The 22,205-nt window shown below is 43.8% G+C and overlaps 1 protein-coding gene across 1 annotated transcript in view; it reads right to left on the bottom strand.

The window, feature by feature from the left end:
• clxn (calaxin) overlaps positions 1–20,452 on the bottom strand; it is a 52,335-nt gene extending 31,883 nt beyond the window's left edge. Inside the window, exons 1-2 of the mRNA XM_073024637.1 lie at positions 20,221–20,452; positions 4,353–4,508 (exon numbers count right to left, since the gene is read on the bottom strand). Coding sequence (XP_072880738.1) covers positions 4,353–4,508; positions 20,221–20,452 — 388 coding nt within the window. The remainder of the gene's footprint in view (positions 1–4,352; positions 4,509–20,220) is intronic.
• Positions 20,453–22,205: the final 1,753 nt, after the last annotated feature.

Genomic DNA, 22,205 nt, shown 5'->3' with positions numbered 1-22,205 from the left:
ACTTTTCACTCTTTTTCCTGTAGCCCAACAATTTATCCAATTTATCATCTTTCTTATACCCATCTACTCTCCTTTGATTCTTTTGGCATTTGCCTACATGAAGGGGTAATTTAATCAGTCATTAGAATTACTGGATACACATTAAAGACATGTGATAAATATTTGGATGCACCAACTTAAGTCAAGTCAGATAGAGCTGATATTCAGCATGGATTTAAAGTTGGTAAAAATACATGGATTAAATCAACTCATAGGAACTACCAATACCAAAATAATTTTATCAGCTACCAGTGGACAAGGTAAAAGGAAGCCCTTGCTCATGAAGAAAAGCCCAACATTTGCAATTATCACTAGAACTAAAAATCTTAGTGCATTCAACTGCCACAAAGCTGAGAGAGTAGATGAAGTACCAATGTTAGGAGTTCTAGGATATTTAGTATGTCACCAAAGACTTGAGCAAATTTCTACAAGTGTATCAGTTAGATGTACCTGACAAATTGCATCACTGTCTGTTACAGAGAGGCCACGGCCTAAGTTCGGAAAAAAGCTGCAGAGGGTTGCAAACTCGGCCACCTCCATCATGGGCACTGACCTCCGCAACAATGAGGACATCATCAAAAGGTGATGCCTCAAAAAGATGGCAACCATCACTCAGGACCCCGTCACCTAGAAAATGCCGTCTTCTCATTGCTTCCAGTACAGGAGGAGCCTGCCTCAAAAAAATGGCAACCATCACTCAGGACCCCGTCACCTAGAAAATGCCGTCTTCTCATTGCTTCCAGTACAGGAGGAGCCTGAAGACACTTCCCCTCTGCCATCAGATTCAGAATATAAAACAATATATCACAGGAACAGCCTCTTAGATCCACAATGTTGTGCTGAAACAAATAATTAAGTAATTAAATGGCCAACTAAACTAATCCCTTCTGCCTACACAACATCTATATCCTTCCGTTTTCCTCGCATTCATGTGCCTGTCTAAAGATCTTTTAAAAATCTGTAATGTATCTGCCGCTACCACCGCCCCAGGCAGCTCATTCCAGGCACCCACTACTTTCTGTAAAAAACTTGCCCTTCACATCTCCTTTGAAATTACCCCCCTCACCTTAAATGCATACCCTCTAGTACGACCGTTCAATCCTGGGAAAAAGATACTGTCTGTCTACTCTATCTATGCTTTTCATAATCTTATAAACCTATATCAGATCTCTTTTCAGCCTCCAGGACTCCAGAGAAAACAATCCAAATTTGTCAAACCACATGGCCTCTAATTCAGGGAACATCCTGGTAAACCTCTTGAGCAACCTCTCCAAAACCTCAAAATCTTTCCTTTAATGAGTCAACCAGAACTGCATGAATTATGTATGCAATACATTTCTCCACGGACAATGACCCATGGACACTTCCTCACTATTTGGCTCCCTGTTTGCAATCTTTATTTTTATATTTCAGGTGATAATAAACTTGATTCTTTGACTCACCAATATACAGAAATAATTTGAAGGTAACTTAATTTATGATTATGGTATAAACCTTGGACTTACAAACAATATTTGAAAAAAGGTCATTGACTGTTCTTCATCTTTGATATTTGTACATAACAACCCTATTGGCACTTCCAAGGAGCAACTGAGATCATATTAATATTTGGATATTGCATAAAATTGAACAAAATTATTTCAGCTGTTTGTTTTTCATTTTTTAAATTTTCTTCAACTTCAAATGAAATGAAAATAGAAGAAATAGATATTAAAGATTTTTTGGGAATATTATTATTCAAGAGTTACGTCATTGCAACAGATACCAGACAGAGTGAATGGACTGAAATTGGCATGTCTTGTGATGTATTAATGCAATCATAAATCAAGAACACATATCCTAATGAGGTAATGGCATTATTAAAAGTTTTGTAAGTTGCGAGTTTGTATATTGAGGAATAACTGTAAAATGGATCTGATATCTGGGCCTTACGTTTCAATGCACACAAAATGCTGGAGGAACTTAACAGGTCAGGCAGCATCTATGGAGAGGAATAAACAGATGACATTTGGGACTGAGATCCTAAATCACGTCTTGAAAGGAAGAAGGAAGATGCCACAATAAGAAGGTGGGGGAGGGGAAAGAGAGCATGGTAATAGGTAATGGGTGAAGCCAGATGTGTGGGAGAGAGAATGAAGTAAAGGCTGGAAGGTGATAGGTAGAAAAGGCAAAGGGCTGAAGGAGGAGTAATCTAACAGGAGATTTTTATTATGTATTTTTTATGTTGTCGATCAGCATAAAGATTAAGCAGCTTCCATTTGTACTGGCTTATGCCAGATACTCAGATGAAATGGAAGGGTACATTTATAATTCAGATAATCTTCCAAAGGGAGATTTACTAAGTGTGACATTTCTAAAAGATGATGATTAGCCTGGTGAATCCATCTGAGCAAACTGACAATTGATTATGTATGGAAGGACTTGCTATATCAGGGGTTCCCAACCTGGGGTCTACAGATCACTTGCTTAATGGTATTGGGACATGGCATAAAAAAAGGTTGGGAACCCCTGTGCTATACGAAGAATTATAGTTACAAACAGGATGGTCCAGACTTGACTATAAAGACATACATAGGTAGGAAATGAAAGTGCTTGGAAGTTGCCTTGACCAACAGAAAACTCTTGTAAACGATTTGTGTTGCAGTATGATTGCTCCTGGCAGGGCATCAAATTCTGGGATAGCAACTGGTTCCATCAGCTTGAAAAGAGCCTGTAAGAAGGATGTAACTTCCAAAATGCCCAGAGACTATTAAGAAACTCTTAGATAGGCAGAGGATGATAGAAAAAATGGAAGGCTACATGGGAGGGAAGCATTAAAATGGCCTTGGAGTAGTAGAATTACAATCACTCAGGTTAAGTATGATATTCTCTTAAGGGGTTGTCTATTGGTCGGTCCTCAGTTAAATGTAGAGGCAAATCTGGGATCCACATAATTGGGAAGCTAGGGTGAATTCCCTTAACGGAGATCGCTTGAACATGACTTTGTTTAATGTGGAGAGGCAGATGCATGGGCACAATCCACACGGACCTTGACAGATTGGGGTCAGGGTCTGGTGGCATGGAATGCAAGGTGACTGGGGACCTTTCATTGCTACAGACTTCCTCTGCTTTCACCTTCAACTCAGCACATCGTGAGCTGAGGCATCTGGACTGTGCTGCACTGTTTCATGTAGCAAGCACCAATCCTCCCTGTTGATTATGTATATCTTGGACCGGACCTGGGTAGTGGAGTGGAGATACATCTCTACCAAAGAAGGTTTAAGGCACTCCTTCCCTCCGCTAATCTGCAGGTGACCCTTGGGCAAGGTGTAGCACCTGCTAAGCCCCCTGATCAGGGTCACATGAAGCCATGGAACCAGGTGGTAGACGGTCGTATGAGCAGCTGGTGCACATCACAAGTCCTGGTTATGCGACTAATAACACGAGGCAGAGTCTCTGACGAGTATTGATAATGGTGGGCATCACCCATCTTGCAAAGACACTGCCCAGAGGAAGGCAATGGCAAACCACTTCTGTAGAAAAACTTGCCAAGAACAATCATGGCCATGGGACAATGATTGCCTACATCATACAATACAGCACATAATGATGATGAGGAAAGGATTATTTAGCAGGGGTGTCAAACTCATTTTAGGTCACGGGCCAGATTGAGCAAAATGCAGCTTCATGCGGGCCGGATCAGTCGGACGCGTGCGAACGCAGCTTTCGTTGCCTCCATTTTTTCAGCTTGCTCTCATGTGTCTCAGTCTCTGCTATAACTACAGTGTTTCACTTTACAAATTCTGTTTCTTATGAAGAAGACTGCCGAGCAAGACTGCCGAATAAACACTAAAAACCCTGAAAACCTGGTACCTGAATAAACTCAGCATTAGCCATATCATACGCCATAGGTGCTTCGATTACTGGGGCCAGCTTTAATAGTAATTAGATATTATCTCGCGGGCCAAAGATAATTCCACTGCGGGCCGGATTTGGCCCGCAGGCCTTGAGTTTGACATATATGATTTAGTGAGACAAGACACTAAGCATCTACATCCATCATCTCTTGCTGATAATAGACTGCAAATTGCTATTTTAAAAAAATATTAAGACGGCACATAACATCTTTACAGGGTACAACTTATTTTACTTGTTCCAAGTGTTTTGGTGATATTGGCAAGGCCACACTTGTGGCTTTCCTGATAACAGCAAGTTGCATCGAATGAACAATTAGTCAGCAAAGGCTGACTAATATGCAAGCAATTTCTTGAGTTCATAGTGGCTGAACCCACAGGTTGGCTTTTCATTCAATATACAGTAACTACAACACTCACCTCTGTCCATGATCATATCATCAGTCATTCCAAATGTGACATGCAGAACATTTCTAAATTTGTTTCGATCCAGTCCAACTGAAATATGTTGCTCAGGAAAAGTGTCAGCAAGAGTACTGAAGACTTCCATTAAACACAGCACTTCATGTCTGTTGACTGGAGCAAAGACATAAGAACATGCCTGTTAAACTAAAATACAAAAACATGCTGGCTCATTTATACAATGTTATTGACTTTTGGTAGAAAGATTCTTAAAATTAAGCATCTGAATACTGCAAAGAAGGAATTAAAGGGGAATTACTACCTTTTCAAATAATTTTTCTATTAAAAGTTTACTAAGAGTCCTGCAGCCACCAATTTACACAAATTATGCACTTATCCCATCCTTACTGTATGTACCCCATCAGCTTCCCCCAGAATCTACCACTCCCCATGTATCAGACGGAGGGATGGAATTTAATCCAGTGACGTGTGGGACTTTGGGAGAGCAAATATAAAGAGAGAGTACACTGTTAATTCAGATTAGTTTATTTATCATATATTCATCAAAACATATAGTGAAAAAGGCAACACTCCTAACAGCATTGATGTACAGAAGGTTAATGGAGTCCAAGTCCACTGCCCCCTTAAATATATGGCATACTTGCCTTTATTAGTCAAGGAATTGAGTCCAATAGTCAGGAAGCTTTATAAAACTCCAGTTGGGCTGCATCTGGAGTATTGCATTCAGTTCTGATCACCCCATTATAGGAAGGTTATGGAAGCTTTGGACAAAGTGCAGAACAGGTTTACCAAGATGATACTTGGATTAAAGGGCATGTGCACAAGACAGCGGACAGAAGTGTGTTGTTTACTTTGGAGAGGTAGAGGCTGAAGGGAGACGGAATGGATTACAAAAGACATAGATAGGGTAGGCAACTAGTATCCTTTTACCAAGGTCAAAAAGTTTAATGCTAGAGATCATTCATTTAAGGTGAGAAGGTTTAAATTTGTGGATGGTTTTTGGTGTTCCAATGATAGAAGGCATTAATGTTTAGGGCAGCTTAAGGAATGTCAGTTAAAGCAAGCAACTTTGTCCTAGATAATGTCAGGCTGTTTGAGAGGCTTTAGAGTTGCACTCAAGCAGACAAGCAATGCATTTCATCACATACCCAGTTTGGGGATACCCAAGCTCAGACCTGTTAATGAGGAACAAAGAACAGTACAGCACTGGACAGTACAACCGGCCAACAATGTTTCGAAAATCAGTGCCAATTTATTTTAAATGCTGAGCCTCTGGTGATGATCTTCGCATCATCAGTATGGATGCAAGAGGTTCCAGAGGGTTGCAGATGTTTTTCCTTTATTCAAGAAAGGGAGTAGAGATCGCCCAGGAAATTATAAACCAGTAAGTTGATGGAGAAGATCCTGAGAGGCAGGACTTATGTACATTTGGAGAGGTGTAATATGATTAGGAATAGTCAGCACGGCTTTGTCAAGGGCAGGTCGTGCCTTACGAGCCTAATTGAATTTTTTGAGGATGTGACTAAACACATTGATGAAGGAAGAGCAGTAGATGTAGTGTATATGGATTTCAGCAAGGCATTTGATAAGGTATCCCATGCAAGGCTTATTGAGAAAGTAAGGAGGCATGGGATCCAAGGGAACATTGCTTTGTGGATCCAGAACTGGCTTGCCCACAGAAGGCAAAGAGTGGTTGTAGACGGGTCATATTCTGCAAGGAGGTCAGTCAGCAGTGAAGTGCCTCAGGGATCTGTTCTGGGACCCTTACTCTTAGTGATTTTTATAAATGATCTGGATGAGGAAGTGGAGGGATGGCTTAGTAAGTTTGCTGATGACACAAAGGTTGGAGGTGTGGTGGATAGTGTGGAGGGCTGTCAAAGGTTACAGCAGGACATTGATAGGATGCAAAACTGGGCTGAGAAGTGGCAGATGGAGTTCAACCCAGATAAGTGTGAAGTGGTTCATTTTGATTGGTCAAATCTGATGGCACAATATAGTATTAACGGTAAGACTCTTAGCAGTGTGGAAGATCAGAGGGATCTTGGGGTCCGAGTCCATAGGACACTCAAAGCAGCTGTGCAGGTTGACACTGTGGTAAAACAGGTGTATGGCGTATTGTCCTTCATCAATCATGGAATTGAATTTAGGAGCCGAGAGGTAATGTTGCAGCTATATAGGACTCTGGTTACCACTTGGAGACCTGTTCTCAGTTCTGGTCGCCTCACTACGGGAAGGATGTGGAAGCCATAGAAAGGGTGCAGAGGAGATTTACAAGGATGTTACCTGGATTGTGCGGCATGCCTTATGAAAACAGGTTGAGTGAACTCGGCCTTTTCTCCTTGGAGCGAAGGAGGATGAGAGGTGACCTGATAGAGGTGTACAAGATGATGAGAGGTATTGATCATGTGGATAGTCAGAGGCTTTTTCCCAGGGCTGAAATGGTTGCTACAAGTGGACACAGGTTAAGGTGCTGGGGAGTAGGTACAGAGGAGATGTCAGGGGTAAGTTTTTTACTCAGAGAGTGGTGAGTGCATGGAATGGGCTGCCAGCAACAGTGGTGGAGGCAGATACGATAGGGTCTTTTAAGCGACTTTTGGATAGGTACATGGTGCTTGGTAAAATAGAAGGCTATAGGTAAGCCTAGTAATTTCTAAGGTGGGGACATGTTCGGCACAACTGTGTGGGCTGAAGGGCCTGTATTGTGCTGTAGGTTTCTATGTTACTACGTTTCCTCTGTTTATCATCCATATAGTCAGGCTTTTAAAGAAACACAGTACCTGGGAAGGTTTTGGCTTGTGCAAATGTGAACGTTGCAAGTGTAGAGGAACATCCTTGTTAGAATTATAGAAAGTCCAAGAGGTAGATAGAACAAAGAACAGTACATCACAGTATAGGCCCTTCAGCCCACAATGTTGTGCCAATCTTTTAATCTACTCTAAGATCAACTTAACCCTCTCCACCTACATAGTCCTCTGCCTGAGCAGTGCCACAACTACAACCTCTCACTCAATGTCAGCAAGACCAAGAGCTGATTATTGACTTCAGGAGGAGGAAACCAGAGGTCCATGAGCCTGTCCTCATTGGGGGATCAGAGGTAGAGAGGGTTACCAACTTTAAATTCCTCAGCGTTATCACTTCAAAGGACTTGTCCTAGGCCTAGCGCATAAGCGCAATTACAAAGGAAGTGCTGTAGCACCTCCACTTCCTTAAAAGTCTGTGAAGATATGACAGGACATCTATATTTTGACTAACTTTTACAGATGTGTCGTGGAGAGTATATTGACTTGCTGCATCACAGCCTGGTATGTAAATACCAATGCCCTTGTTTATAGAAGTCTCTAAAAAGTGGATACAGCCCAGTCAATCATGGGCAAAGCCCCTTCCCATCAGTGAGCACATCTACATGGTGCTTTGTCGCAGGAAAGCATCATCACCATCACACACTCCCACCCATCCGGTCATGTTCTCTTTTCACTGCTGCCATCAGGAAGGAGGTACAGGAGCTTCAGAACTCACACCACCATCATGAGGCTTCTGAACCAGAGGGATAACTTCACTCACCCATCACGGAACTGTTCCCACAACCTATGGGTTCACTTTCAAGAATTCTTCATTTCACATTCTCAATATTAATTGCTTATTTATTATTATTATTTTCCTTTTTTCATTTTGGATTTGCACAGCTTGTTGTCTTTTGCACATCAGTTGTTTGTATGTCTTCTGTGCTGTTTTTCATTAATTCTATTGTGTCTCTTTGTAGTTACTGTGAATACCCACAAGAAAACCATTCTCAGAGTTCTACATGGTGGCATTTATTTATTTATTTGGAGATACAGCACAGAACAGACCCTTCCGGCCCTTTGAGCAACATTATCCAGCAGCCCTTAATTTTAACCCTAACCTAAGGGACAATTTACAACGACCAACTAACCTAAAAACTGGTACGTTTTTGGACTATGGGAGAAAACCGGAGTACACAGAGGAAACCCATGTGGTTCACAAAGAGAACGTACAAACTCCTCGCATATGGTGCTGGAATCGAACTCCAATGCCCTGATATCCACTAACTGCTATGCTGCCACTCCACCCGAATGGGCTTTGATAATTAATTTACTTTGAATTTAAATGTCCCTAATGTACCTGTCTTTACAAACAAACCACTTTGTGTAAACAAAATTTACCTCAGACATCCCCAATCACCTTAAAATTATGCCCCCTCATATTAGCCATTTTCATGCTGGGAAAAAGTCTCTGACTGTCCATTCAATCTATGCCTCCTATCATCTTGTACATACACCTCTATTAAGTCACCTATCACCTTCAGTACTACAGTTGGGATGATCTCAAGATGTTTATAAAATGCCTCAGTCATTTCTTGTTATGCCAAGTGTCTGAAGTAGCTGTTGTGTCTACCGTGACGATGGAAGGGAAGATGAACATGTTTGCTTTCGCCTTGACCTTAGTGCTCCCATGCTGGATCCCATCACTGCTGATAGGACTTCCATGATCAGTTATGTAACCACCATCACTATAAGATATAGGAGCAGATTAGGCTATTTGGCACATCGAGTCTGCTCTGCCATTTCTTGGCTGATCTATTTTTCCTCTTAGTTCCAATCCCCTGCATTCCCCCATATCCCTTCATGCCCTGACTCAATCAAGAACCTATCATCCTCCACCTTAATATACATAAAGTCTTGGCTTCCACAATTGCCTGTGGCAATGAATTCTACAGATTCACCATTTTCTGGCTAATTCCTCCTCATCTACATTCTAAAAGGATGACCCACTATTTTGAGGCTGTGTCCTCTGGTCTTAGACACTCCCACTATCCTTTCCACATCCCACATCTACTCTATCAAGGTCTTTCACCATTCGATAGGTTTCATTTAGGTCACCCCTCATTCTTTTAAATTCCAGTAAATACAGGCCCAGAACCATCATAGTATTCATATGACAAGCCGTTTAATTCTGGAGTCATTTTCATGAACCTTCTTTGAACCCTCTCCAGTTTCAGCACATCTTTTCTAAGGAGCCCAAAACTGAACACAATACTCCGTGAGATCACACCAGTGCTTTATAAAGCTTCAACATTACATCCTTTAATACTCCAGTCCTCTTGAAATAAATGTTAACATTGCACTTGCCTTCCTTACCACAGACTCAATCAGTAAGTTAAACTGGAGGGAACCCTGCATAAGGATTCCCAAATCCCTTTGTGCTTTAGACTTTTCTATTTTCTCTCCATTTAGAAAATATTCAACCCTTTCATTTCTTCTACTAAAGTGCATGACCATTCACTTCTTGACACTGTATTCCATCTGCCGCTTCTTTACCAATTCTCCTAAGTTCATTTATAGCTTCCCTATTTCCTCAAAACTACCTTCTCCTCCACTTATCTTTGTATGGTCTGCAAACTTTGCAACAAAGCCATTAATTCCATCATCCAAATCATTGACATGTAATGTATAATGAATCAGTCCCAACACAAACCCCTGTGGAACACCACTAGTCACCAGCAGCCAACCAGAAAAGGCTTCCTTTATTTGCAACCTTTGCTTCCTGCCACCAGTCACTGCTTTATCCATGCTAGAGGCTTTCCTTTAATACCATGGGCTCATAGCTTGTTAAGCAGTCTCCTGTGTGGCACCTTGTCAAAGGTCTTCTGAAAATCCAAATACACAGTATCAACTGACACTTCTATGTCTATCCTGCTTGTTGTTTTTTCAAAGAATTCCAACACGTTTGTCAGGCAAGATTTTCACTTGAGGAAACCATGCTGACTACGGCCTATTTTATCATGTGCCTCCAAGTACTCTGAAACCCTCATCTTTAATCATCGACTCCAACATCTTCTCAACCACTAAGGTCAGACTAACTGGCCTATAGTTTCCTTTCTCCTGCCTCTCTTCCTTCTTGAAGAGTAGAGTGACATTTTCAATTTTCCAGTCTTCTGGAATCATTCCAGAATCTAGAGGTTCTTGAAAGATCATTACTAAATGCCTCCACAATCCTTCAGCCTCCTCTTTCAGAACTCTAGGGTGGACACCATCTGGTCCAGGTGACTTATCTACCTTCAGGTCTTTCACTTTCCCAAGAAACCTCCCTCTAGTTACGGTTATTTCACACAATTCATGGCCCCTGACACCTGTAATTTCCACCATACTGCTAGTGTCTTCCACAGTGAAGAAAGATGCAAAATACTCATTCAGCTCATCTGCCATTTCATTGTGCCCCATTACTACCACTCTAGCATTGTTTTCCAATGGTCCGATATTCACTCTTACCTCTCGTATACATATAATGTATCTGAAGAAACTTTTGATATCCTCTTTAATATTATTGGCTAGCTTACTTTCATAGTCCATCTTTGCCATCTTAATGACTTTTTTTAAGGTGCCTTCTGATGGTTTTTAAAATCTTCCCAATCTTCTAATTTACCACTAATTTTTGCTCCATTATATGCCCTCTCTTTGGCTTTGATGTTGGCTTTGACTTATCTTGTTGGCAACAGTTATGTCATTTTTCCTTTAGAATTTTTTTCCTCTTTGGGATGTATATATCCTGTGCCTTCCAATTAGCTTCCAGAAATTCCAGCCATTGCTGTTCTGCTGTCATTACTGCCAGTATTCACACCTCTCTAATCCCTTTTGGATTTGGATTTGGAACAAGAAGGCAGTGGGAGAGCACCTAAGGATTTCCAGCGGGAAGACATTTTGAGTTCTCGGGGGAAGAGAAAGGCCAGACGGTGCAGGCGCGTGACATCAGCCAGTTGAGCACAAACAGTTTAAAAAGGGCAAGGAATCTGCAGAAGTTTTTGATTCTGAACAAGAAGGCAGTAGGAGAGCACCTAAGGATTTCCAGTGGGAAAAAATTTTGAGTTCTCGGGGGAAGAGAGGCCAGACTGTGCAGGCGCGTGACATCAGCATTAGGGTAGCTAATGTAATTTAGCGGAATGTAATCCTGTTGAGCGCAAACAGTTTAAAAAGGCAGCAGCCATATCCAATGGGCAGTGTTGGGAGCAGACAGTGGAATGAGAGGCAGCAGAGTGAAAGGGCTTTGGCTCAACAAGCTTCGGCGGTAACAGGACAAGGCGAGGCAGTTGTTAATTGCAAAAGGAAGTAGTATGTGTGTGAGTCCGGTTTTCTGTGGTTGGTGTCAGATGTGGGAGGCCCTGGAGTCTCTCAGCATCCCAGACAGCCACATCTGCACCTGGTGCATTGAGATGCAACTCCTAAGGGACCATGTTAGAGAACTGGAGATGCAGCTCGATGACCTTTGTCTGGTCAGGGAGAGTGAGGAGGTGATAGAGAGGAGTTACAGACAGGTGGTCACTCCGGGGCCACGGGGAACAGAGAAATGGGTCAGAGGCAGGAGAGGGAAGGGGAAGAGTCAGGTACTAGAGAGTACCCCTGAGGCTGTACCCCTTGACAATAAGTACTCCTGTTTGAGTACTGTTGGGGGGGACAGACTACCTGGGGGAAGCGACAGTGGCCATGCCTCTGGCACAGAGTCTGGCCCTGTGGCTCAGAAGAGTAGGGAAAGGAAGAGGAAGGTAGTAGGGATAGGGGACTCTATAGTCAGGGGGTCAGACAGGCGATTCTGTGAATGCAGGAAAGAAACTTGGATGGTAGTTTGCCTCCCAGGTGCCAGGGTCCGGGATGTTTCTGATCACGTCCAAGATATCCTGCGGGAGGGAGAACAGCCAGAGGTCGTGGTACATATTGGTACCAATGACATAGGTAGGAAAAGGGAAGAGGTCCTGAAAGAAGACTACTGGGAGTTAGGAAGGAAATTGAAAAGCAGGACCTCAAAGGTAGTAATCTCGGGATTACTGCCTGTGCCATGCGACAGTGAGAATAGGAATGGAATAAAGTGGAGGATAAATGCATGGCTGAGGGAATGGAGCAGGGGGCAGGGATTCAGATTTCTGGATCATTGGGACCTCTTTTGGGGCGTGTGTGACCTGTACAAAAAGGACGGGTTGCACTTGAATCCCAGGGGAACCAATACCCTGGCGGGCAGGTTTGATAGCACTGTTGGGGAGGGTTTAAACTAGTTTGGCGGGGTGGTGGGAATCAGAATGTGAGTGCAGGGACTAAGGTAGAAGGACAAGGGCATGATGCTAAGAGTTCTGAGTTGATGAGGAAGGACAGGCCAGAGGACGAAACATAATTGTAGCCAGTTAAAGGGGTTGAAATGTGTCTGTTTCAATGCTAGGAGTATTAGGAACAAGGAGGATGAACTCAGAGCATGGATTAGTACGTGGAACTACAATTTGTGGCCGTTACTGAAACTTGGTTGGAGGAAGGGCAGGATTGGATGATGCAGGTCCCGGGGTTCAGGTGTTTTAAAAGGAATAGGATGGGAGGTAAACAGGGGGGGGGGGGGGGAGTGGCATTGCTGGTCAGGGATAGTATCACAGCTGTAGAAAGGGAGGACGCTGCAGAGGGAGTGTCCACTGAGTCGGTCTGGGTGGAAGTCAGAAATAGGAAGGGATCAATCACCGTGCTGGGAGTAGCCTATAGGCCCCCAAATAGCCCTCGGGACACCAAGAAGCAGATAAGTAGCCAGATTTTAGAATGGTGCAGGAAATACAGGGTAGTAGTTATGGGTGATTTCAACTTCCCTCATATTGACTGGCACCTCCTGGGTGCAAGGGGGATAGATGGGGCTGAATTTGTCAGGTGTGTTCAAGAAGGATGTAGTATGTGGACCAGCCGACGAGAGGAGAGGCTATACTGTATCTAGTTCTGGGTAATGAACCTGGTCAGATGATAGACCTCTTGGTGGGGGAGCATTTTGGTGAGAGTGACCACAACTCCCTTAGCTTCAGCATAGCTATGGAAAGGGATAAAATCAGACAAAATGGTAAAGTGCTTAACTGGGGAAGGGTTAACTTTGAAGGGATGAGGCAGGAACTAGCGAGAGTAAATTGGAAACAGATGTTCAAAGGGGAAAGCACAGAAGTAATGTGGAAGAAGTTTAGGGACCACTTGAGCTGGGTTCAGGATAGGTTTGTCCCACTGAGGCAAGGAAAAAATGGTAGGAAAAGGGAACCATGGCTGACAATACACGTGAGGCAACTCATCAAGAGGGAAAAGGAAGCATATGTTAGATATAAGAAGCAGGAAGTAGGAGGGGCTCATGAGAAATATAGGATAGCCAGGAAGGAGCTAAAGAAAGGACTTAGGAGAGCTTGAAGGGGGCATGAGAAGGCCTTGACATGTAGGCTTAAGGAGAACCCCAAGGTGTCCTATGTGTATGTGAGGATGAGGAGAACAAAGGTAGGGCCGCTGAAGGATAAAGAGGGCAACATGTGCCTGGAGGCGGAGGAGGCTGGGGAGGTCCTAAATGAATACTTTGCTTCAGTATTCACAAGTGAAAAGGATCTTGATCAGGGTGAGGTCAAAATAGAGCAGGCCTATGTGCTGGACAATGTGGAGATTACGGAAGAAGTAGTGCCAGATCTTCTTAAAAACATCAAGATTGATAAATCCCCCAGGGCCGGATATGATGCACCCCAGGTTGTTGTGGGAATTGAGAGATCGCTGGAGCATTAGCTATGATCTTTGAATCCTCTTTGGCTACAGGGAAAGTGCCGGAGGACTAGAGATAGTTTAGAGAGTACGCATTTTGATCAGAGATTAAGGGAGCTAGGGCTTTACTCTTTGGAGAGGAGGAGGATGAGAGGAGACATGATAGTGGTGTACAAGATATTAAGAGGAATAGATAGAGTGGATAGCCAGCGCCTCTTCCCCAGGGCACCACTGCTCAGTACAAGAGGTCATGGCTTTAAGGTAAGGGGAGAGAAGTTCAAGGGGGATATTAGAGGAAGGTTTTTTACTCAGAGAGTGGTTGGTGCGTGGAATGCATTGCCTGAGTCAGTGGTGGAGGCAGATACACTAGTGAAGTTTAAGAGACTACTAGACAGGTATATGGAGGAATTTAAGGTGGGGGGGTTATATGGGAGGCAGAATTTGAGGGTCGGCACAACATTGTGGGCCAAAGGGCCTGTAATGTGCTGTACTATTCTATGTTCTATGACTGGAGAATGGCAAAAATAGTTCCCTTGTTTAAAAAAGGTAATAGGGAGAAACCTGGGAACTATAGACCGGTGAGTCTTACGTCGGTGGTCTGCAAACTACTGGAAAGGATTCTTAAGGATAGGATCTACGAGCATTTGGAGAAGTACAGTCTACTCATGGATAGTCAACATGGCTTTGTGAAGGGAAGATCGTACCTCACAAGCCTGATTGAGTTTTTTGAAGAGGTAACAAAAGAAATTGATGAGGATAGGGCAGTGGATGTGGTCTATATGGATTTTAGCAAAGCATTTGACAAGGTCCCTCACGAGAGACTCATTCAGAAAGTCATGAGGCGTGGGATAAGTGGAACCTTGGCTGTTTGGATAAAAAATTGGCTTAAAGGAAGAAAGCAGAGGGTAGTTATGAAAGGAAAGTTTTCTGCCTGGAGGTCGGTGAAAGTACTCTGCCTGGAGTGCCACAGGGATCTGTCCTGGGACCCCTGCTATTTGTGATTTTTATAAATGACCTGGATGTAGAGGCAGAAGGATGGGCAAGTAAGTTTGCGGATGACACGAAGATTGGAGCAGTTGTGGATGGAGCTGCAGGTTGTCAAAGGTTACAAGAGGATATAGACAGGCTGCAAAATTGGGCAGAAAAATGGCAGATGGAGTTCAATCCAGATAAGTGTGAGGTGATGCATTTTGGAAGGACAAACCAGAAGACAGGATTAATGGTCAGTTACATACATCCCTCAAGGTTGCTGCACAGGTTGATAAGGTAGTTAAGAAGGCCTATGGGATGCTAGGCTTTATTAACAGGGGGATTGAGTTCAAGAGTAGAGATGTCATGTTGCAACTCTACAATTCTCTGGTGAGACTGCACTTAAGAGTATTGTGTTCAATTCTGGTTACCTCATTATAGGAAGGATGTGGAAGCAATGGAGATGGTGCAGAGGAGATTTACCAGGATGTTGCCTGGTTTGGAGAACAAGTCATATGAAGCAAGGTTAGCAGAGCTGGGACTTTTCTCTTTGGAGTGTAGAAGAATGAGAGGGGACTTGATAGAAGTCTACAAGATTATGAGAGGCATAGATACAGTGAATAGTCAGTACCTGTTTCCCAGGGCACCAATAGCAAACACCGGAGGGCATATGTACAAAATTAAGGGAGGGAAGTTTAGGGGAGACATCAGGGGTAAGTTTTTTTTTTACACAGAGGCTTGTGAATGCCTGGAATGACTTGCCAGGGATGGTGGTGGAGGCTAAAACATTAGGGGTATTTAAGAGCCTCTTGGACAGGCACATGGATGAAAGAAAAATAGAGGGTTATGGGGTAGTGTGGGTTTAGTACTCTTTTTTAAGGATTATATGGGTCGGCACAACATGGAGGGCTGAAGGGCCTGTACTGCGCTGTAATATTCTATGGTTCTATGGTAATTCTGATACATCTGACTTTAGCTTCTCTTTTTCAAATTTCAGGGAGAATTCAATCATATTATGATCACTTGCCCCAAAGTGTTCTTTTACCGTAAGCTCTCTAATCAATTCTGGTTCATTGCACAACACCCAGTCCAGAATAGCTGATCTCCTAGTGCCTATGACATCATACTTGCCAATCTGTAATAGTACTAAAAGTTCATCAACCTTGACTGTGCGCAATCAAATATAACACCTTTAGTCCTGTATTCATCTTTATTGATTTTGTCTGCCTTTTACATTGCAACTCATCCTGTTGACTGCAATTTTGCCCTATCATCAGCCTCTTCCTGCTAGGACTCTCACTACACATTCCTTCTGTTTGTAAACCAACTACCTCATCTTCAGCACTATCACTCTGGTTCCAATCCCCCTTAAACCCTCCCGAACAACCCTAGCCAACCTCCCCACAAGGATATTGGACCCCTTTGGGTTTAGGTGTAACCTGTCCCTTTTTTATAGGTCATACCTTCCTCAGAAGACATCCTAATACTCCATAAATCTGACCCCCTGCCACCTGTACCAATGCCTCAGTGACACACTCACCTGCTAAATCATTCTATTCTTATCCTCACATACCCTTACTACAGTAGAGGTCCTGTTTCTCAGCTTTCTACCTAGCTCCCTAAAGTCTCTCTTCAGGACCTCCCACCTTGTCTACCTATGCTATTGGTGCGAATATGCACCAAGACCTCTTGCTGCTCGCCTTTGCCCTTGAGAATGCCATGGACATGATCCGAGACATCCCTGATCCTGCCACCAGGGAGGCAGCATACCATCCAGATGTCTCTATCACATGCACAAAACCTCATCTCTGTTCCTTTGAGTGAGGAATCTCCTTTCAACACCACTGTCCAAAAGACATAGGAGCAGAATAGGCCATTCTGCCCACTGAGTCCACTCCACTATTCCATCATGACTCATCTCAGATCCCACTCAACCCCATACACCTACCTTCCTGCCATATCCTTTGACGCCCTGAACAATTGGGAAACTATCAACATCCGCTTCAAATATACCCACAAACCTGGGCTCCACCGCAATCTGTGGCAGAGCATTCCACAGATTCACTACTCTCTGACTAAAAAATGCCTGTTCTAAAAGGTTGCCCCTTAGCTTTGAGGCTGTGTCCTCTAGTGTTGGATACCCCCACCATGGGAAACATCCTCTCCATATCTACCTTATCTAGTCCTTTTAACATTCAATAGGTTTCAATGAGATCCCCCTGTATTTACTAAATTCCAGTGAGTACAGGCCCAAAGCAGCCAAATGCTCCTCACATGTTAACCCCTTCATTCCTGGAATCATCCTCATGAATATCCTCTGGACTCTCTCCAATGACAACACATCCTTTCTGAGATATAGGGCCCAAAACTGTTGACAATACCCCAAGTGTGGCCTGACTAGTGTCTTATAAATGCCAACAATGCAAATCCTTATATGCCCTTTCCTTAGCTATTATGCAGTCTTTAACTTCCTTCGTCAACCACAGTTGACTACAACTGCCATTTGAGAACAACTTCTTCTGTGGGACAGATCTACTCTGCACCTTGTGAACTATTCCCAGAAACTTCCGCGACCTCTGCTCTGCTGCCTTCCCTGCCAGTCTGTAATTCCCTTTATTCCATTGTGATACTGATACATGTGAGTTATGCTTCTCCCTCTCTAACTGAAGTATGGATTCAATCATATTATGATCACTGTCTCCTAAGGTTCTTTTGCATGAATCTCCCTAATAAGATCTGTGTTATTACACAACACCAAATAAAAGATAGTCTTTCCCCCTTTCCCCTTGCAGGCTCAAGCACAAACTGCTCTAAAAAGCCATTTCATAGGCATTCAACAAATCTGCTTTCTTGCAATCCGACACCAACCTGATTTTCCCAATCCCCTTGTCTATTGAGGTCTCCCATCACAACTATGACATTACCCTTAATACACGCCTTTTCCAGCTCCCTTTAAAATCTCAGCCACACATCCTGCCTACTATTCGGAGGCCTATGTATGACTCCCATAATAGTTTTTATACCCTTTCAGTTTCTTAACTCCACCCAAAGATTTGACATTCTCTGACACTATGTCACTTCTTTCTAAAGATTTAATTCCACCTCTTACCAATAGAGCCACAACATCACCTATGCCTTCCTTTCGATACAAAGTATATTCTTTGATGTTAAGCTGCCGACTATGACCATCTTTCAGCACACTCAGTGATGCCCACTCTAATTGCACCACAAGTTTGTCCACCTTATTCCGAATACTATGTGCATTTAAATACAACACCTTCAGTCCTGCATTCTTCGCCCTTTGAATTTTGCCTCCGTGATACAATTTAACTCTTTGTTCTGTCTGCATTTGTATCCAGTCATTGGATTGTCCTTCCTTACATTCATGTTACACCCATCATCTACTTGTAAACCTACTGGCTCATCCTCAGCTCTATCATCCCTCTACCATATTAGTTTAAACTGCTCCCAACTGCTCCAGTAAATCTGCCCGTAAGAATATTGATCTCCCTCGGATTCAAGCGTAACCCGTCTCCTTTTGTACATGTATTGTGTACAGTTCTGGTCACCGAATTGTAGGAAAGATGTCAACAAAGTAGAGAGAGTACAGAGAAGATTTACTAGAATGTTACCTGGGTTTCAGCACCTAAGTTACAGAGAAAGGTTGAACAAGTTAGGTCTTTATTCTTTGGAGCGTTGAAGATTGAGGGGGGACTTGATAGAGGTATTTAAAATTATGAGGGGGATAGATAGAGTTGACATGGATAGGCTTTTTCCATTGAGAGTAGGGGAGATTCAAACAAGAGGACATGAGTTGAGAGTTAAGGGGCAAAAGTTTAGGGGTAACATGAGGGGGAACTTCTTTACTTAGAGAATGGTAGCTGTGTGGAACGAGCTTCCAGTAGAAGTGGTAGAGGCAGGTTCGATTTTGTCATTTAAAAAAAAATTGGCTAGGTATATGGACAGGAAAGGAATGGAGGGTTGTGGGCTGAGTGCAGGCAGGTGGGACTAGGTGAGAGTAAGCATTCAGCACGGTCTAGAAGGGCTGAGATGGCCTGTTTCCGTGCTGTAATTGTTATATGTTATAAGTCACACCTGCCCCAGAAAAGGTCCCAATGCTCCAGAAATCTGAATCCCTACCCCTGCTCCAATTCTTCAGCCACATATTTATCTGCCACTTCATTTTATTCCTATACTCACTGACATGTGGCACAGGCAGCAATCCCAAGATTACTACCTTTGAGGTCCTGCTTCTCAGCTTCCTTCCTAACTCTCTGTATTCTTATTTCGGAACCTCCTCCCTTTTTCTTCCTATGTCATTGGTACCAATATGTACCACAATTTCTGGCTGTTCACCCTCCCTTTTCAAAATACTATGGATGCATTCAGAAACATCACAGACCCAGTCACCTGGGAGGCAAAGTACCATCCATGTTTCTTCTTCACATCCACAGAATCGCCTATCTGTTCCCCCTAAATAGAATCCTGTATTACTACTGCCATCCTCTTCAGTTCCCTACCCTTCTGAGCCACCCAGCTGGACTCTGTGCCAGAGGCATGGCCACTATTGCTTCCCCCAGTAGGTTGTTCCCCCCCCCCCCCCACCCCACAACAGTACTCAAAATAGAGCACTTATTGTTGAGGGGGTTGGCCACAGGAGAGCTCTCCACTATCTGATGTTCTACCTTCCTTCTCCTGACAGTCACCCATTTATCTCTCTCCTGTAGCCTTGGGGTGACCACCTCCCTGTAGCTCCTGTCTATCACCTTTTCACTTACCCTAACATACTGAAGATAATCGAACTGCAGCTCCAGTTCCTTAACACAGTCTCTAAAGAGCTGCATATTGATCCACCTGGTGCAAATGTGACCATCGGGGAGGCTGGCAGTCTCCCAGAACAACCATATCTGTCAACCCTCTTCACCTCTCTGCTCTTCTGAGCCACAGCACCAGACTCAGTGCCAGAAGTACCACTTTCAGCAAGATGTGGAGGACCAGAGAGCTTCTGTCTGATACATTTGAAAACAGCATACAGTACTGATTCCCCCTAATCCATTCACGGGGTCCTGGCTGGGCTGACCCCACCATCTCCCCATGGCCCAATAGGGTTGGTTCTCCCCTCTGCCTGGGAGCCAGGCTTCCCCCAATCCCCTTCCCACAACCTGGTCCTCCCCATACCCACCCCATGCTCCAGCCCCCCTCCCCACCCTGAGCTCAAGGGTTCCGTCCCCTCCACCCACACCTGGGTCCCCCTCCCCACCCCTACCCTGGGCTCCGAGCCCCTCCACCCACACCTCGGGCTCCAGATTCCCTCCTGCCAACGCTGCCCTCACCCCGGGAGGCCTCCATTCCCTTACATCGCTTGGTGACTCTGCACAGAGGGTCAGCCAGCAGCTGTTGCTGCTTGTAGCTCATTTCCCCTTGCCGAATCCGCGACATTCCTCCGGCCCGGATCCTCACTGGGAGTTCGCGGTCCGCCAACACCGGCTGAGACCAAGGCCAGCGGTAACCGTGGCAACGCCAAGCCGTGCGGCGTCGCAAACTGACGTCACGGAAGAGGCAGGGCCAGAACCCAGCTGAATGGTGCATTACCGCCGCCCTCTGCTCCGGCGTGTGGATCAGACGATAGACCTACATTCTAAATCCCTTCACCTATTCACACACATACCCTAAACTACGCTTTATCCTTACTTCTTTGGCCATCCCAGTATCCTATAGGATATGATCCATCATATCCTATAAGAAAACCCCTGTATCCCTTAAGAAAGCTAAAACTACCCTGACCTGTGCTCTCTCACCCATGCCCAGAAACCCTTTTAATGTGAATTCCAGCACCCCCAATTCCGTTAAATTAATTCTCATCATCTCTCTATGTATCCCATACTTCCTGCGACTCAGAATTACATGCTCTACTGACTCCTCTTCCTGACATTCCTCACACAAACCTGTCTACTGTTTCCCTATAATTTTCAATGTTTTGTTTAGTGCACAGTGCCCCAGCCTTAACCTAGTCCACACAGTTTCCTCTCTTCTGTATCCACTACCTACCCTAGTACCTGCAACAAACACTTCTTTGTATTTGATATAAATGCCTCCCTTTCCCCTCTCTGTCCCATCTTTCTTGCCACATTTAGATGATTTTTTTCCCAGATTACACACTTAGCCTCTGCTTTACTGATACTAATGTGCATTTCTATATTTTCTTTCTTTAACACCCTCTTTGCCAACTCATCCACCCTCTCATTCCCCTTCATCCCTACATGTTCTGGAACCCATAGAAATTTTACCCGACCCCCCTGATTTGCAACTCTTGTGACTGACTGAAGGACTTCATAAAGTATATCTTGCCAACTGTTTGAGTGAAAAGACTTAAACTTGCTAGAACTGAGGATGAATCTGAGCATATCAACACTTTGACTTGCCTAGCTTTCTCCACCCATCGTAACACAATCAACACTGCCAACATCTCCACTGTATACATTTCCAACTTATTAGATGTTCTTCTGCTGATTCCAATTTCTTTAGCTGGTATAGCCACCCCAAACCCCGTCACTCTTGCTTCAGGTTCCTTAGCACCATCCGTATAAATCTGAGTATAATCACTATACTTTTCCGTCACATGGTAGTTAAATGCACTTACCAAATCAGTTTTATATTTTTCTTTCCTTTTTACCTCTAACAAATGCCAGTCTATGTCAGGCCATACATGGAGCTACAATCAGATAAGCTACTGAAGGACTTATCCTTAGATCAGACACTCCACACACTTTAGCAATATCATTCCCTACCTGACTAAAGTTATCCCTCTGAAACCTCCCATTCTCCCAGCACTCCTGCAACACTCCTTTTGCGGGGTGAGAACCATTGTGCCCCTGCAAATTAGCCCAGTAGTTTGCCATCAATTGCATCCTTCTTAGTTCCAAAGGCATTACTCCCAATTCTACCTGCAGGGCTGATACTGGTGATGTTTTAAAAGCCTCACTGCACATTCTCAAAGCCTGAGCCTGAATCACATCCAGTTTCCTTACAAGAGACCTAGCTGCCGATCCATATGCTACATTTCCATAGTCCAACACAGATCTTACTAAAGCTACATATATTCTCTTCAATGCTGAACAACTTGGTTACCCATTCCCTACCAGTCAAACATCTCATCACATTTATTACTTTTTTACATTTCTCCTCAACTTTCCTGAAATGGTCTGCCCATGTTAATCGTGAATCAAATATAACTCGCAGAAATTTAAAGGACCCAACCCTTTCTAATTCTAACCCATACATCCTTAACTTCTTCCCTAACTCAATTCTTTTCCTGGTGAAACATATACAGTTTGAGTTTTTT

The sequence above is a fragment of the Hemitrygon akajei genome, chromosome 20 (genome assembly GCF_048418815.1).
Source record: "Hemitrygon akajei chromosome 20, sHemAka1.3, whole genome shotgun sequence".
In the NCBI taxonomy this organism is placed as follows: Eukaryota; Metazoa; Chordata; class Chondrichthyes; order Myliobatiformes; family Dasyatidae; genus Hemitrygon; species Hemitrygon akajei.
Note: the sequence above shows the minus strand (reverse complement) of the source record. Positions and strands in the feature narration are given on the sequence as shown.